The sequence below is a fragment of the Salmo salar genome, chromosome ssa15, assembly GCF_905237065.1.
Source record: "Salmo salar chromosome ssa15, Ssal_v3.1, whole genome shotgun sequence".
NCBI lineage: Eukaryota > Metazoa > Chordata > Actinopteri > Salmoniformes > Salmonidae > Salmo > Salmo salar.
Genome location: NC_059456.1, coordinates 46,590,523 through 46,606,722, shown reverse-complemented (window position 1 = coordinate 46,606,722; position 16,200 = coordinate 46,590,523). Strand labels below are relative to the sequence as shown.

General features: G+C 40.7%; 1 protein-coding gene and 1 long non-coding RNA gene across 2 annotated transcripts; both read left to right on the top strand.

Annotated features, from left to right (window-relative positions):
* The first annotated feature begins 45 nt into the window (after positions 1–45).
* ahsa1a (AHA1, activator of heat shock protein ATPase homolog 1a) lies at positions 46–10,857 on the top strand. The gene is made up of 9 exons (XM_014145049.2): positions 46–877; positions 5,301–5,491; positions 7,114–7,196; positions 7,378–7,495; positions 7,605–7,696; positions 8,240–8,365; positions 9,728–9,829; positions 9,926–9,977; positions 10,374–10,857. Exons 1-9 carry the CDS (start codon positions 798–800, stop codon positions 10,544–10,546), a joined length of 1,017 nt encoding a protein of 338 aa, XP_014000524.1. The 5' UTR covers positions 46–797; the 3' UTR covers positions 10,547–10,857.
* LOC106571687 (uncharacterized) lies at positions 884–4,061 on the top strand. The gene is made up of 5 exons (XR_001320978.2): positions 884–1,986; positions 2,596–2,635; positions 2,745–2,856; positions 3,041–3,164; positions 3,318–4,061. It is a non-coding gene; the product is annotated as an uncharacterized lncRNA (long non-coding RNA).
* Positions 10,858–16,200: the final 5,343 nt, after the last annotated feature.

Here is a 16,200-nt window from a genome sequence, read left to right as displayed (position 1 = left end):
GTCACACATTTTCCAAACAAAGCAATATGTTTATTAAGACGTGTCTTGATATCAAATACTGTTAGTACTGTAATATAGGCGTTATTTGTTTTAAATGTAAAAATAAATACCGGGGTTTTTATTTGATTTCAACTAGTTGCCACAAAGACGCTATATCGTAATAATTCATGAAAACAAACAAATATTATTTTGTCTTAATTGAAGGTAAGGCATAATGTTAAACTAGATAAATGGTACAAATAGGCGAGGTGTATGACTGTGTGGCTTTGAACTAGTGACGAACATTTCTTTTGACAGGAACTTCCGCATGTAGCTACATCCGCTTCTTTTCTCTTCCAGTAATTTCTAGTCCGCTTCTAGTAATTTCTACGGCGAGTGCGCAAGCTCCTTGCGTTTCAAAACGAGTTTTCGAGAAAAACCAGGGTCCTAAAATCAAGCACACCGGCGGTCAGGTACATTTCTACGGCCATAACGCAGTTTTAGATAGATGAAATACAAAGGATTTACAGTCGGTTTAGCTAAAGTTAATGTTTTGGTTAGCGATTAATTGAATTATTTGTCAATTAAAAATACACAGTAGCTAAACTTTGCCATCTAGGTTGATATTACCAACGTTAGCCTGTGGCTAGCTGTGTAGCTCGTCGTCACGTTTCAACCTTTTTGGTTATAGGCATTTAATTAATTTAGCTAGCTGACGTTAGCCAGCGTTAGGAAATCATTTGAACAGTTTTTTGGTAGTAACTATCAAGTAATATTAGTTACTGTAGCTAACACATTAACTAGACACCGCTGTCATCATGGCGAAATGGGGAGAAGGGGATCCACGCTGGATCGTGGAGGAGAGAGCCGATGCAACAAACGTCAATAACTGGCATTGGTGAGTAACGTTAGCGTGCTTTTTTCCCCAGCTAGATAGACTGTCTCAGATCCAGTTGAGAAGACCTCGGCAAAAGGCCTTTTTCAAATATCGCATGTTTTGTGGGATTCGATTATGCTGTTGTATACATTACATAACCTAAACCTCCGTTTCTATCTTCATTTATGTTCTTGTGAGGGTGATTATCGGCAGGTCGTTAACAAGTAAGGGGTTGAGAGAGGCTACAGCAGCATCTGAGCTGTACTGTCCCTATCCACCGTAGCCGAGGAACGCTCACCTACGTTTTCTTATGAGAACGAAACGTTCAACTACGTTTTTTTTATGAGATCGGAGTTGAGCGTTCCGTCGCTCTCTTCCCTAGACTATTTCTGAGTTTTAAAGATGCACTATGCAGAAGCAGCTCCGCCATTTCTTGGTTGCTAAAATTCTAATAGTTAACCTCATTTCAGTTAATCTGACAAAACAAGTAAGTATAGTGTAGAGAATCATTGTACTATCTAAACCGCTATGAAATATATTTCCCATAACCAAAAATATTGTATTTGCAGCTGTTTGAAGCTGGTGTACAATACCAAAAGTAAAAGATGCAAAAAACGAAACCTAAGTAATGGAAGCAATAGATAGTGAACATAGAACATATCTACTGCTTCTTAGACTTGCTTTCAATGAGTGAAAGATCTGTAACTCATATTCCTGTGTGAATTTGGTGGACATAAACCTAGCGGTATAACACAGAAATGGTTCCAATCGTTTTTCCACCTTTTCGTTTGACCCATTGTGGATTTTAGAAACGCTTCAATTAAGGGCTGTGTTTTCATGTAGGTTTACCTTGCCGGGACGCTTTGATATTGCCATACATGTTTAATGCTTTTCGACCTGTCCCCAAATTAATGTCATTGGTTCAGAGTTTGTTTTGATATTTTAACCTGCGTGTCTGATAGCGTTTGGTGTGGGGGGGACAGAATAAATGTATGCACGATGGCGCACGCGCGCTGCCGGTTTGGGTTCCGTGTAATGCGGCAATCATCTAGAACTACAAATGCCTGTCTCAAGCTTAACACTCACCGGGGCCTTGAAGATCTGGACAATACTGCCAAATCGAGGCAAAGGTAAGAATCTCTGGATTAACTATCTAATGTTGGCCTCATTTAGTAAATCATAAATTGGTTAGTTTTAAATGGACATTTATGTTAACTGTCTTGGGCAAGTTTTAAATTTGAAATTGCCTGTTATCTAGTTAGCAACATTAGCCTGGCTAGATGGCTACATTAACCGTCTGTTTCTCTAGCCATTTAAATGCATGAGAAATGAATTAAAACTAAACTTGTTTTTGGCTTTTATAAACTAAGTCTAGCTTGCTACTTAACTTAAATGGTAAAGCTAGGGCTAGGCATTCTTTGTGTGTTTGTGGGTAGCCTACTTGACTTATAGCTACCCTAGCTAGCTGTATTATTTTAGTCTGGCTTTTTGGGAGGTTTCAGAGATGGACTGTTTTAGCATCCTCTTGAGTCAACAGTGTGCTTAATTTACTGTTGAAAAACATTGTTTGCTGTTATCCTCTGGACATTGCATTAGTATGCAATGTTATGTAACCTTATTTAGTCCTACCTAATATAGTTTTTTAAATGAATTGGTACTCGCATGTTTATTTGAGGTAGAATTACTCTCATGTTATTGATGCCAAACTGCAAACCTTATTTGCACCTTCTCTATTCCAGAACCAGTGGGTGTGCTTGAGTCTTGCCACCTCTCAACTAGGTAAGCTGTTTCAACCTGGAACACTATTCTCCTGCTTTGGTCAGTTTCAGACATTGTAGGAAGATGTTGCATGGGTTTATTGATATATAACGCATGCTCCACTCTCAAGTTGAACTTGTTGACTGATGCCGTGGCGGCGGCTGCTAAGACGGCAGCAGCTGCGAACCAGAAGACTGCAGCCCTGGTCCACTCCTGCCCTGTCTGTCGGTTGAGTAGTATTGGTTAGTACTGTATGTGCCTTTAGGTTCCTCTCCATGTGTAGGCTATTGTACTGGCCTGTGTGGTACAGTCTTTCATATGGGTAGTTGTTTTTTGCATCGTATTGCTTAGTTTATAATTCGTTAACTTTTGAATTCAATCTAAGCCACAGATTAACTTCCTCCATTTTGTACTTGATGTTTATAGATGCAGACCCGAAGTCGTTCAAGCAGCACTTTGAGAGCAAGCATTCCAAGTCTCCAGTGTTCCCAGTGCTGGTTGATGTGCAGGTCCAAGGAAGCACATACACCAGCTGTAGGTCCATTTGAGTGTAAGATTCTTCCATCATTCACACACAGTAGACATAGTGTAAACCACCATGTTGTCAACAAAATTCTGTCCTCAATGCTTAAGTTGTATTGTCTATGGCTCAATTTGTGGAAATGCTGTAATCACTCATTGTCTTCAATGTTGTAATTCATAGACACATGATGACCACGAATTGAATGCTGCAACTGAGACGGAATGACGTCAAGGGACACACTGAGACCCCGAGTATGACTGGACATGGGCCTAAAAGGGCTTCAGAAGCACACAAGCACCCCATTTTATGTTTATTCTATGGTCAACCATCTCTCTAGTTAACCATTACTCCACACTATACCTTTTATGGTCCCTCAACTTTCAACACTTCGAGAGTTTCAATCTTATCTCTATAAACCCACCCTACCTTCACCCATTTTCCCTATGCTGCTTCCTTCACTTGTTCTTCTCCTGATTTGATAACATCTAGACTCAGTAACATGTTAAAGTGTTGTGGTGTACTGTTTTTGCTACCTCTTTTTCACCTGTGTAATTTTGTCATCCTGCTGCTTATTCTGGGGTTCAGACTGAATGCAGTGGTAAATAATCTGCTCACAATTGACAGCAGCAACATGGACCTGTTAAATTGACAAGGAGGGTGTTGTTATAGCTGTGTTTAGGCATGGCTTCCTTGTTTTGAGTATACATTTGTTTCTCATTCTCCTGGAGTTGGCTAGGTTTTATAAAAAATACTATTAAAATGTGTAACTTGCCTACCAAAATCACACTATTCTGTTATTTGTACTGGTCTAATTCCTAAAATGGAAAAGCAGAATCTGTGTGCTCTCGGATAATAGTAGTTCATATTGTGCTCTTTGACGTTCCAGGTTTATGACATTGATGATTAAATCATTTTTTAATGTTGGCTTAAATTCAACGGTTTATATGTTATGCATATGTATGCATTGTTTACTATTTTGTTTAAGAAATCAATGTAATTGTTGGAGTTCAGGTGTTTGACGTGACTTGGTGCATTGTCAAATACCCTTATTCATAATGGATACATTCTGCAATGAGTTCATCTGGGTTTGAATCTGCAACAGAACATATCAACAAGTTAGTTCTGAATTGCTTTTAATACCGCAGTGCATTCTGACACCATGAATTGAAGTAGATATTGCGTTGTTCATATAGTTAAGGAAAGACTGCCACTGGCTGAAGGAGAAGAGGGTCTGGTTAGCTGAAGTAAGGTTATGAGGCTAATATCAACTAGATGGCTAGTTCTTTTTGCGGAGAAGCTTAGCATTCATGGCATGTTATAAATACTAGACTGCTACTAGGATGGTGTTCTATACAAGACCAAATGCATAAAAAAATATTAGTTATAAGATATGGAACAGTAAATACACTAAAGTATCTTTTCATTTTGGATTAAGGTAGCTAGTGAGTTGACAGCGTAGGTGTCAGCTAGAGAGGATGTGCAGGGACTTGCAGTCTTGCATGATAGCTACTTTGACGGTAATTATCATTTTCTAATCTGTGTAAATAGAGCATGCTATATTGATAAGTCACCTTGTCGGAGAGATTCACACGGTTATCAAAATGTTTTCTGAGTGTTAGGCTCCCGAGTGTTTGTTCCCCCCGCCCCAGGTCTGTCCAGAGGCCTCTGGAATGTTCTAGTTGGTGGCACTGACTGAAGGGTTTTAAGCAAAGCTATTTCTGGAGCACCAGGGACAGGGTACAACTGGTGCAGATGGGGGATATTTATAACACTTGACACCGAACGGTAGCAATGATCACAACCCTCTGAACCGAAAAGCGTGAGAGTGAAATGTTTCCTCTACCTGATCATTACTTTTATTCAGGGGAAGTTACATTATGGTCTGCCTCGCTGTGATCATGGTGCAAGCTAAGTAAACGCTGTCAATGAATCCCCTTAACTACAACTGAAATATATTTCTACAGGAAACAATTCACTTGCGTAAGAATGATATTGGAAATCATCCAATAACAAATGCTTGTTTCTGTTAGTGACTGTGTTTCCCATTGAACGCGACACAGTTGAATATATTCATTGTGTGTGTGTGTGTGTGTGTGTGTGTGTGTGTGTCTGTGTGTCTGTCTGTCTGTCTGTCTGTCTGTCTGTCTGTCTGTCTGTCTACAGGACCGAACGAGATGTGACAGGCTGGTCGACAGACAAGCTGAAGGAGCTCCTATTGGGGCTGCGCGTGGAGGGCCCAGAGGGGAGCTGCGAGGTCACCGACGTCCCCAAGCTGGATGGCGAGGCATCCATCAACAATCGCAAGGGGAAGCTCATCTACTTCTACGAGTGGAACGTCAAGGCGACGTGGACTGGTGAGTGCAGCAGAGACTAGTGTTGCATGGTGTACCGGTATCACGGCACTAAAACGTTATGATACTGATGATGCCAACATTTTAGAATACCGTAGTACCGTTTCATATAATACTACTGAATGTTTCGGCCTTACCGATCAAATGAACCTGCTGGCACCTAGTTTTGTTAATAAATTCTGTGGAATTTAAGCAACAGCCACTAGTAAGCTCCGGTCCAATAATATCCACTTCACTTGTATGCGCATATCACTTGTTGTAGCTGTAATCAGCCAGCCACGACCTCTTCCAGCCCTCGCTCACCGCTTCTCTCCGTCCGCTCTTCATGCACATCTATTCCTCCATCAGTTTTTTTTTTTTTAATATAATTTAGACGTGGTGGAGAGTGGGGATGCACAGACCCTGATGAGTCTTCTGTTATATTTGTCAGATTGGAGCAGCACGCAAGATATATATTGTTTCATTTAGTCGGCTGTTATAAGCCATAAGCACAGGCCAGTCTGAGTAGACTGCAAGTTCGCTGTCACGCAGCCTCTGAGTGCCAGAGGGGAAATTGACAAGCATGCTTTACAGCAAAGAAAACGTCTTGTCTCTAGCCTAAACGGTTAAAAAAAGAAGACTCATATTACCATAGATGCCTTTTATTATTTTTGGGGATTCGCGCGCATTTTATATCATTTCACAAACCATGTCGCGGGCCGTTTTAAACTAATCCAGTGTTGCTAATTATTGGTTTGATAACAATGTTCAGTCATGTTACCTTGCTAGCTAACAACCTGGTAACTTGACAGTAGATTTAGGCAAATTTGATTGGCCCAGGAAGAAAGGAAAAGGGTCTCATGAGATGTGATTCAAAAGGTAGGATTCATATAGACCTAATGGAAGCCTAAAATATATAAAAAACCCATCTCTTTCTGGTGCTCCTTAAGTTCTGTTTGGTGCTTAGTGTTTTGAAAGTTGGGAGCAGTGTTTGTGGGAGAGATACTGGTGTGTGTTTGAGGGAGACAGTGTGAAGGAGGGTGGTGTGTTAACTGAATTCTGCCACAATGACATGCAGCTCATGCATGTATATTCCTGCAGCCAAAGGTAGGTCTTTGCAAATATGAGCAAAACAGCCATTCTATGCTGTATTCTATACAAGTAGAAGTGTGAATTTAATTGACACGTTTTTGCATAACACATGCTCAGAAGATTTAGAAAAGCGTCCGGGGGACAGGGCGAACGGGACGGCTAGGCTACTCTGAATTTTTCTCTCACCGTGGTATCCTGATACAACTCGGTATTGTGATACTTGGCCTAGTATTGTATCATTAGTAAAATGTTGGTATAGTGACCACTAGCAGACACACACACATCACTCTATATGGAACTCATGTTGAACATATGGTAAGATATGTTAGGTTTTCTGCCAGTGTATTTTCTGCCAAATGTATCCTACATTTTGTTTGAAGCAGAGGGTTTTGCCTACTAAAGAGCAGCATAGCCCTGGTTTCCATGGCAATGAGACTGTAATTCTATTCTTCAGCACACAAAGCCCCAGGGGTTCAGTGAGAAGTGGGTGGGTTGTCATAGTGTCTGTTCAAAGTAGGCTTCATGACATCTTTTTCTCTCTCGCTCTGTCCCAGGAACATCAACAACCGGAATCAAGTACAAAGGGAACATCGAGGTTCCCAACCTCTCCGATGAAAATGACATGGACGACCTAGATGTAGGTTATGACAGAATGCCATTAAGGATCATGTTTGGTCAGGCTAATTTGCACATTGACCGGTGATGGCTATTGGTTGTAATTTTATTTCTTTGCATTACTTTTGTATGGTAAAAAACAAGACCACACCTAACATAACATTGGGTATAATCTTTGCCTCCCCCCTCCCCCCCGGGCACAGATCAGTGTGTCACTTTGCAAAGATGAACCCAACACAACCCTCACCGAACTCATGAAGAAGGAGGGAGCGAAGAAAGTGCGTGCTGCCCTGGGGAGCTATGTGGACCACCTCAAATCCGGTGAGGCATTTATTTATTAAAGTCAATTTAACCCTCGTGCCTGTCTTTATACTGATATTAATAGTTCAGCTTGATACTGATTGAAATGGAACTTTTCCGATGACTGTAGAGTTCACTCAGGGCATGATCCTCCCAACGGCGAATGGGGTGGCGAGCAAGCCACAGCAGACGCAGACAAAGGTCAAAGTGGACAAAACCCAGGTGGGTGGCAGTTGCCTTCTTAACTTACGTCTCCATTATCTACCTTTCTCCTTTCTATTTCACTTCTGTCATGGATTTAACAATGGTGGAAACTCTCCAGCTAATATTTACGTCAATCCAATACACACAAAAAGGAGAAGGGGGAAGAATTGAGACACAATCAAAGAATCATTGTATCAAAGGGCTAATGAGCATGATTAAAACCCTACTAGCAATAACAAACCGTGTGGGAAATGTTCCATACATGTTGTATGTTCAAGAAAAAATAAATTAGAGAATGCTTTTTTTTATTGGCAAGAATTCAACTGATAAGTTTCCGTTCGAGTAGAATTCCAACATAGGTAGTGAATTAAGTGATTTCCCCATCCCCCTTATTGATGTAAAGCGCCACATAATGAATCCAATACATAATCCATCTACTGAATTTCCCATGTTCTGGATTTTAAGTATTCAAGCTTATTGAGCATCACGTGAGCTTCACCTAATGTACATAATCATAGAATTTATGAATAACAGGATGATCACGCTTGTCTACGTCCCCAGATTGGCTCCTCCGTATCGGCCCCCTCTCCTAGCACAGGGGTCAAGATCCCCACCTGCAAGTTTAGTCTCAAGGAGACCTTCCTCACCTCACCTGACGAGCTGTACAGAACCTTCATCAACCAGGACGTGAGTAGTAAAGTAGTCAAATACTAGCTTCCCTTCCTTGTGTCCTTTCCTCCAACATCACTGATTGGGCCAGACATACAGGCTGAAGTAATATGGTTGGAAACCAATCCAGGGGTGAATTCACTAGGAACCAAACGAACGTGTAAGGGCAGAAACTAGAGGGACTAACCTGAACTTGTCCAATAAACACTTGAGTTTATATCCATTTTCAGAAATGTTGGTAAATTAACATTTATCGTTTAAAGATTTTATGAAAGAGATTGTTTTTTCACAATCTAATCATGGCATTGGGTTGTGTAATGACAAACATGTGTTTGTTTAAAATCTATCACTTGATGTTTTCATTTGAGAAAGACAAATCATGATTTTTAGCAAAATGCTGTATATCCGCCTCAGGGTTTACAGTCAAACATAACAAATTCAGCTGTACAAATTATACATTTGTGACAAAAAATTATGAAATACTGTCATATGAGATCTGTATTTAAAACATTTACATTTCACATTTTAGTCATTTAGCAGATGCTCTTATCCAGAGCGACTTAGCTTAGTGCATTCATCTTAGGATAGCTAGGTGAGACAACCACATATCAGAGTCAAATTTACAGGATACAAACATTCCATTCCAGCTAACAATGATAGTGTTTTGCAAAAACAATTGTTTAATTTATCTAAAATCTATAAATGAGAAGCGTAATATTTCACACACATGAAGGTACCCATAGGCAATCATTTCTGATGAAAAACACAAGTTTAATAGCATTTTGGAAATAAACTCTAACTTGGTTTTCTTTGCAAAACATTCCCATTGCAAAATGTTTTTCTACAGTGTGCAGAAATTTCCCAGTCACTGAGGAAGTAGAGAATGGTTTATTTCACAAATTTGGCATTACAAAGTATCAGTAGCAACAAAGCTGAATTATGACACAATTTGCATAAATACACTATGCACAGAAAACCAGTAAGTATATATTTGAGTGCATGTGTTTGCCTTCAATGGAAAGTGTTCTACCAAGATTTTGATTTGCGATTGTTTTTCTCCTGTACTTCACTACTGCAATTAATTTCACCAATGCAAATAATTTTATCAGTGCAAATGTTTTTTATTCACACAAATACCCTTATGTTGGATTTTACTGCATCTGTTGCTTTTAATAGGGAACGAAGAGCAACCTCAATAGACTAGACTTTAACTCTCTGTGGATTATTTCCCCTTTAAAAATGTTGCCTATTATAATATAACGCCAACCTACTTTTTAAATTGTCGTCCCATAACTCTTTTGAATCATGATTACAACTGGCTGAAGGCATAGGAATCAGTGCTGATTTGACTAATCTATGGTCTCCTCTCTCGTAATGCAGATGGTCCAGGCGTTCACCCATACTGCAGCAGTGGTTGACGGAGACAAAGGAGGGAAGTTTCAGCTGCTAGAGGGAAGTGTCAACGGAGAGTTTCTGGAGCTGGTGAGGACACGCATCTGCTTGAGATCATGTTCTGTTGATCATGACCCATTGGTGGAGAAATACCAAATCTAACTGGTTTTGGTTTCCACTTCTTAGGTCCCAGATGAAAAGATAGTTATGAAATGGAGGTTCAAGACCTGGCCGTGTGGTAGGTTTCCCCACCTTCCCCAGTGGTGCTCTTGATTTGTGTGTGTTCTTTGGCAACTTTGGCATGTCAATTTCAGCATTTCTCTACTTAAGTATTTTTTTTTATACGGGTAATTTCTACAATTCTTAACTGCTTTCTCAACTCTGCTCCTGGGCACCCACAGGGTATACAGGATTTGGTCCATCCTACAACAAACACACCTGATTCAACTAATTACAGGCATGATGATTAGTTGGATCCAGTGTGTTGATACTGGGCAGGAACAAAAATGTGCATACCCTGTTGGGTGCCCACAACTGGACTTGAGAAACCTTGGATAGTAACATAACTGGCTTGGATATATTATTGTTTTAGCAACAAATTATTCTAAAGCTGGCTCTGATTTCCCTTTTCCAGAGCACTATGCAACTATTACCCTGAACATGAAGGATCGAGGCAATGAGACTGAGCTGAAGGTAGAATGTAAAGGAGTCCCGACCGTAGAGGAGGATCGGACAAAGGAGGGTTGGAAGAGACACTACTTTGAAGCCATCAAACAGACTTTTGGATTCGGGGCCCGACTCTACTGAATAATGTAATAAAAAAAAAAAAAAAACGGATTATTTAATGTGGATGAATACTCTTTAGTACAGTCTCTCTTGTAGCACCAGCCCTACATCGTGTGTAGACAAACGGTGCCTTTTCCACTTGGAAGACTGGCGGTCCGTGGTTCAAGGCTTTCTTTGATGTCTGTGCTTACCTTACTGAGTCTATAGGCAAAATGAGATGTAGAAACAATTACTCAAACGACAGTATATTTGGAATTAACTATTAGCATTCTCAATCTCCTATTCTGCGCATTTGAAGTGTGTCATGCTGAAATAAATGACATTTTTACTGATTTATGTTTTGGGGGTTTAATGACGACTAACTGCAAGACGAATGATCAAAAGAATGCTTGTTAATATTGTTGCTCGATGGCTACCCTATATCCAGTGATGTTTCTCTGGAAAAAATTGTATGGAAACGCAGTTGCTCAAGCCTGATATTCTTAGTGATATTAGTCTGAATAAATAGAAAGCATGCATATTTAAACAAAATGAAGATGTCAAACAAATTGCATTACACATGAAATATGGACAGCAAGGGATACATTTAAATTTAATTAAAAGGTTTTGGCATCAATAATGTAGTTCAGCTAACACATCCAGAAGACAGTCCTTTGGATACGATCATACAAGATCGAGACGGATGGATAGATGGGGATATATTATCCCACTGGATATACAAGTAACTGACAAAATAAAGGAAACTCCAATATAAAGCGTCTTAATAGGGTGTTGGGCCACCACGAGCTGCCAGAACAGCTTCAATGCGCCTTGGCATGTCTGGAACTCTATCGGAGGGATGCGACACCATTCTTCCATGAGAAATAATATAATTTGATGTTTTGTCAATGGTGGTGGAAAACGCTGGCCTACCAAAATGATGGCCTACCAAAAGGCCTACTGGGGCTGGGATTAAAAATAAAAACATAAAAAATAAATATAGGACGAAACACACATCACGATGAGGGACAACGCTACATAAGACGACAACATAGCATGGCAGCAACACATGACAACATGGTACAAACATTATAGGGCACAGATAACAGTACAAAGGCCAAGAAGGTAGACAACAATACATCACACAATGCAGCCACAACTGTCAGTGTCCATAATTGATTCTTTGAATGAAGAGATTGAGATAAAACTGTCCAATTTGAGTGTTTGTTGCAGCTCGTTCCAGTTGCTAGCTGCAGCGAACTGAAAAGACGAGCGACACAGGGATGTGTGTGCTTTGGGGACCTTCAACAGAATGTGGCTGGCAGAACAGCTGTTGTATGTGGAGGATGAGGGCTGCAGTAGATATCTCAGATAGGGGGGAGTGAGGCCTAAGAGGGTTTTATAAATAAGCATCATCCAGTGGGTCTTGCAACGGGTATACAGAGATGACCAGTTTACACAGGAGGATAGAGTGCAGTGATGTATCAAAAGGAGCATTGGTGGCAAATCTGATTGCCGAATGGTAAAGAACATCTAGCTGCTCAAGAGCACCCTTACCTGCCGATCTATAAATTATGTCTCTGTAATCTAGCATGGGTAGGACGGTCATTGGAATCAGGGTTAGTTGGCAGCTGGGGTGAAAGAGGAGCGATTACGATAGATGAAACCAAGTCTAGATTTAACTATAGCCTGTAGCTTTGAAATGTGGTGAGAGAAGGACAGTGTACTGTCTAGCCATACTTCCAAGTACTTGAATGAGGTGACTACCTCAAGCTCTAAACCCTCAGAGGTAGCAATAACACATTTTTAACACCTGTGGGGAGAGGGGCATTCTTCTTACCAAACCACATGACTTTTGTTTTGGAGGTGTTCAGAACAAGGTTAAGGGCAGAGAAAGCTTGTTGGACAGTAAGAAAGCTTTGTTGTAGAGCAACACAAAATCTGGGGAGGAGCCAGTTGAGTATGAGACTGTTCATCTGCATATAAATGGATGAGAGAGCTTCCTACTGTGTGAGCTATGTTGTTGATGTGAATTGAGAAGAGCATGGGGCCTAGGATTGATCCTTGGGATACTCCCTTTGTGACAGGCAGTGGCTGAGACAGCAGATTTTCTGACTTTATACAGTTGAAGTCGCAAGTTAACATACACTTAGGTTGGAGTCATTAAAACTTGTTTTTCAACCTCACAACAAATTTCTTGTTAACAAACTATAGTTTTGGTAAGTCGTTTAGGACATATACTTTGTACATGACACAAGTAATTTTTCCAACTGTTTACAGACAGATTAATTCACTTATAGTTCACTGTATCAAAATTCCAGTGGGTCAGAAGTTTACATACACTAAGTTGACTGTGCCTTTATTAAACAGCTTGGAAAATTCCAGAAAATGTCATGGCTTTAGAAGCTTCTGATAGGCTAATTGACATCATTTGAGTCAATTGGAGGTGAACCTGTGGATGTATTTCAAGGCCTACCTTCAAACTCAGTGCCTCTGCTTGACATCATGGGAAACTCAAAAGAAATTAGCCAAGACCTCAGAAAAACAATTGTAGACCTCCACAAGTCTGGTTCATTTTTGGGAGCAATTTCCAAACGCCTGAAGGTACCACATTCCTTGTACAAACAATAGTATGCAAGTATAAACACCATGGGACCACTCAGCCGTCATACCACTCAGGAAGGAGACAAATTCTGTCTCCTAGAGATGAACGTACTTTGGTGCGAAAAGTGCAAATCAATCCCAGAACAACAGCAAAGTACCTTGTGAAAATTCTGGAGGAAACAGGTACAAAAGTGTCTATATCCACAGTCAAACGTGTCCTATATTGACATAACCTGAAAGGCCGCTCAGCAAGGAAGAAGTCACTGCTCCAAAACCGCCATAAATAAGTCAGACTACGGTTTGCAACTGCACATGGGTACAAAGATCATACTTTTTGGAGAAATGTCCTCTGGTCTGATGAAAAAAAAATAGAGCTGTTTGGCCATAATTACCATCGTTATGTTTGGAGGAAAAAGGGGGAGGCTTGCAAGCCGAAGAACACCATCCCAACCGTGAAGCACGGGGGTGGCAGCATCATGTTGTGGGGGGTGCTTTGCTGCAGGAGGGACTGGTGCACTTCACAAAATAGATGGCATCATGAGGAAGGGAAATTATGCAGATATATTGAAGCAACATCTCAAGACATCAGTCAGGAAGTTAAAGCTTGATCGCAAATGGGTCTTCCAAATGGAAAATGACCCCAAGCATACTTCCAAAGTTGTGGCAAAATGGCTTAAGGACAACAAAGTCAAGGTATTGGAGTGGCCATCACAAAGCCCTGACCTCAATCCTATAGAAAATTTGTGGGCAGAACTGAAAAAGCATGTGCGAGCAAGGAGACCTACAAACCTGACTCAATTACACCAGCTTGGTCAGGAGGAATGGCCAAAATTCACCCAACTTATTGTGGGAAGCTTGTGGAAGGCCACCCAAAATGTTTGATCCAAGTTAAACAATTTAAAGGCAATGCTACCAAATACTATTTGAGTGTAAGAAAGCTTCTGACCCACTGGGAATGTGATGAAAGAAATCAAAGCTGAAAGAAATCATTCGCTCTACTATTATTCTGATATTTCACATTCTTAAAATAAAGTGGTGATCCTAACTGACCTAAGACAGGGAATTTTTACTAGGATTAAATGTCAGGAATTTTGAAAAACTGATTTTAAATGTATTTGGCTAAGGTGTATGTAATCTTCCAACTTCAACTGTACACTGCCCTCTTTGAAAGAGGTAGTTAGCAAACCAGGCCAAAGACCCCTCTGAGACACCAATACTCCTTAGCCGGCCATCAAGAATGGAATGGTCTACCATATCAAAAGCTTTGGCCAAGTCAATAAAAATAAGAGCACAGCATTGCTTAGAATCAAGGGCAATGGTGACATCATTGAGGACCTTTAAGGTTGCAGCGACACATCCATGACCTAAGTGGATACCAGATTGCATACCAGAGAGAATACTATAGACATCAAGAAAGCCAGTCAGTCGATTATTGACAAGTTTTTCCAATACTTTTGATAAACAGGGCAAAATAGAAATAGGCCTATAACAGTTAAGATCAGCTTGATCTCCCCCTTTAACTAAAGGACGAACGGTGGCTGCCTTCCAAGCAATGGGAACCTCCCCAGAGAGGAGAGACAGGTTAAAAAGGTTGAAGATAGGCTTGGCGATGATAGGGGCAGCAACCTTAAAGAAGAAAAGGTCTAAAACATCTTTTTTTGGGGTCAAGTTTAAGGAGCTCCTTTAGCACCTCGGACTCAGTGACTGCCTGCAGGCAGAAACTTTGTAGCAGGGCAGGGTAAAAAGAGGGAGAAGCATCAGGGATCGTCGCATTAGAACGGGTGGGAGATGAGGAAATGTTGGACGGGCAAGGAGGCATGTCTGAGTCAAATAAGAATCCTGACTTAATGAAGTGGTGATTAAAGAGCTCAGCCATGTGCTTCTTGTCAATAACAACCACGTCAACTTTAAGGGACATGGGCAGCTGTGAGGAGAAGAGTTTATTCTCCAGGTATTTAACTGTTTTCCAGAACTTCTTGGGGTTAGACCCACAGAGAGAGAACTGCTCCTTAAAGTAACAAACTTTGGCCTTACGGATAGCCTGAGTGCACTTATTTCTCATTTTCCTGAACGAGAGCCAGTCAGTCTGAGTATGTGTGTGCCGAGTCTTTCGCCAAATGCAATTATTGAGGTGGAGTAACTCTGCAAGATCATGGTTGAACCAGGGGCTAAACCTGTTTTTAATTCTCATTTTCTTTATGGGGTCATGTTTGTTAACAATACCACTGAAAACATAAAAAAAGAAGGTCCAATCATCTTCGACAGAGGGGATCAGGCTGATTCTATACCATTTTACAGAGGCCAGTTCATGAAGGAAGGCTTGCTCACTAAAGTTTTTTTAGCAAGCGTCTATGACAGATCATGACAGGTTGTTTCACTGAACAGCCATTCTAAACACAGGCTGTGAAACAGTGATCACTAAGGTCATTACAGAAATCACCAGACCGATTCCTATCAGGATTATTTGTGTGGATAACATCAAGAGTAGCCTTTTCTGGGTGTTTGGAGTCATACCTTGTGGGATTGGTAATAATCTGAGAAAGATTTGGGGAGTCCCATTGCTTTAGGACTTGGTCAGGTGGTTTAGGCATGTTCCAGTTTAGGTCACCTAGCAGGACAAATTCAGACTTAGTATAGAGCTTAGGGCAGGTAGGGTACAGGCTGGTGCTGATGGAGGACAATAGCACCCAGCAACAGGCAACAAAGAGCTATTTGAAAGTTTAATACTTAAAACAAGCAAATCAAATTGTTTGGGGACAATCTTGGGAGACAACCGAGCACTGAAGGTGTTGCTTGGTAAAGATTGCCACTCCCCTACCTTTGGAACATCTGTCTTGCCGAAAAAGGTTATAACCAGAAAGGTTAACATCAGTATTCAAAACACTCTTCCTTAACCATGTCTCAGTAATGACCAACACATCTGGATTGGAGCTGTGAACCGACACTTTCAATTGATCCATTTTAGGTAATAATCTTCTAGTGTTAACAAATGTGTACATGCACATTTCCAGATATCATCAACAGTAATACAATCAAGGCAGGGCATAGGACAGGGAGAGTTCTGCAGTGCTGATTTATGCCATCTGAATGTG

Coding starts and splice junctions, on each gene's coding strand:
- ahsa1a (XM_014145049.2), top strand. CDS start 798: ATGGCGAAATGGGGAGAAGGGGATCCACGCTGGATCGTGGAGGAGAGA. Junction 878..5,300: donor AACGTCAATAACTGGCATTG/GTGAGTAACGTT, acceptor GTCTGTCTACAG/GACCGAACGAGATGTGACAG. Junction 8,366..9,727: donor GAACCTTCATCAACCAGGAC/GTGAGTAGTAAA, acceptor CTCGTAATGCAG/ATGGTCCAGGCGTTCACCCA.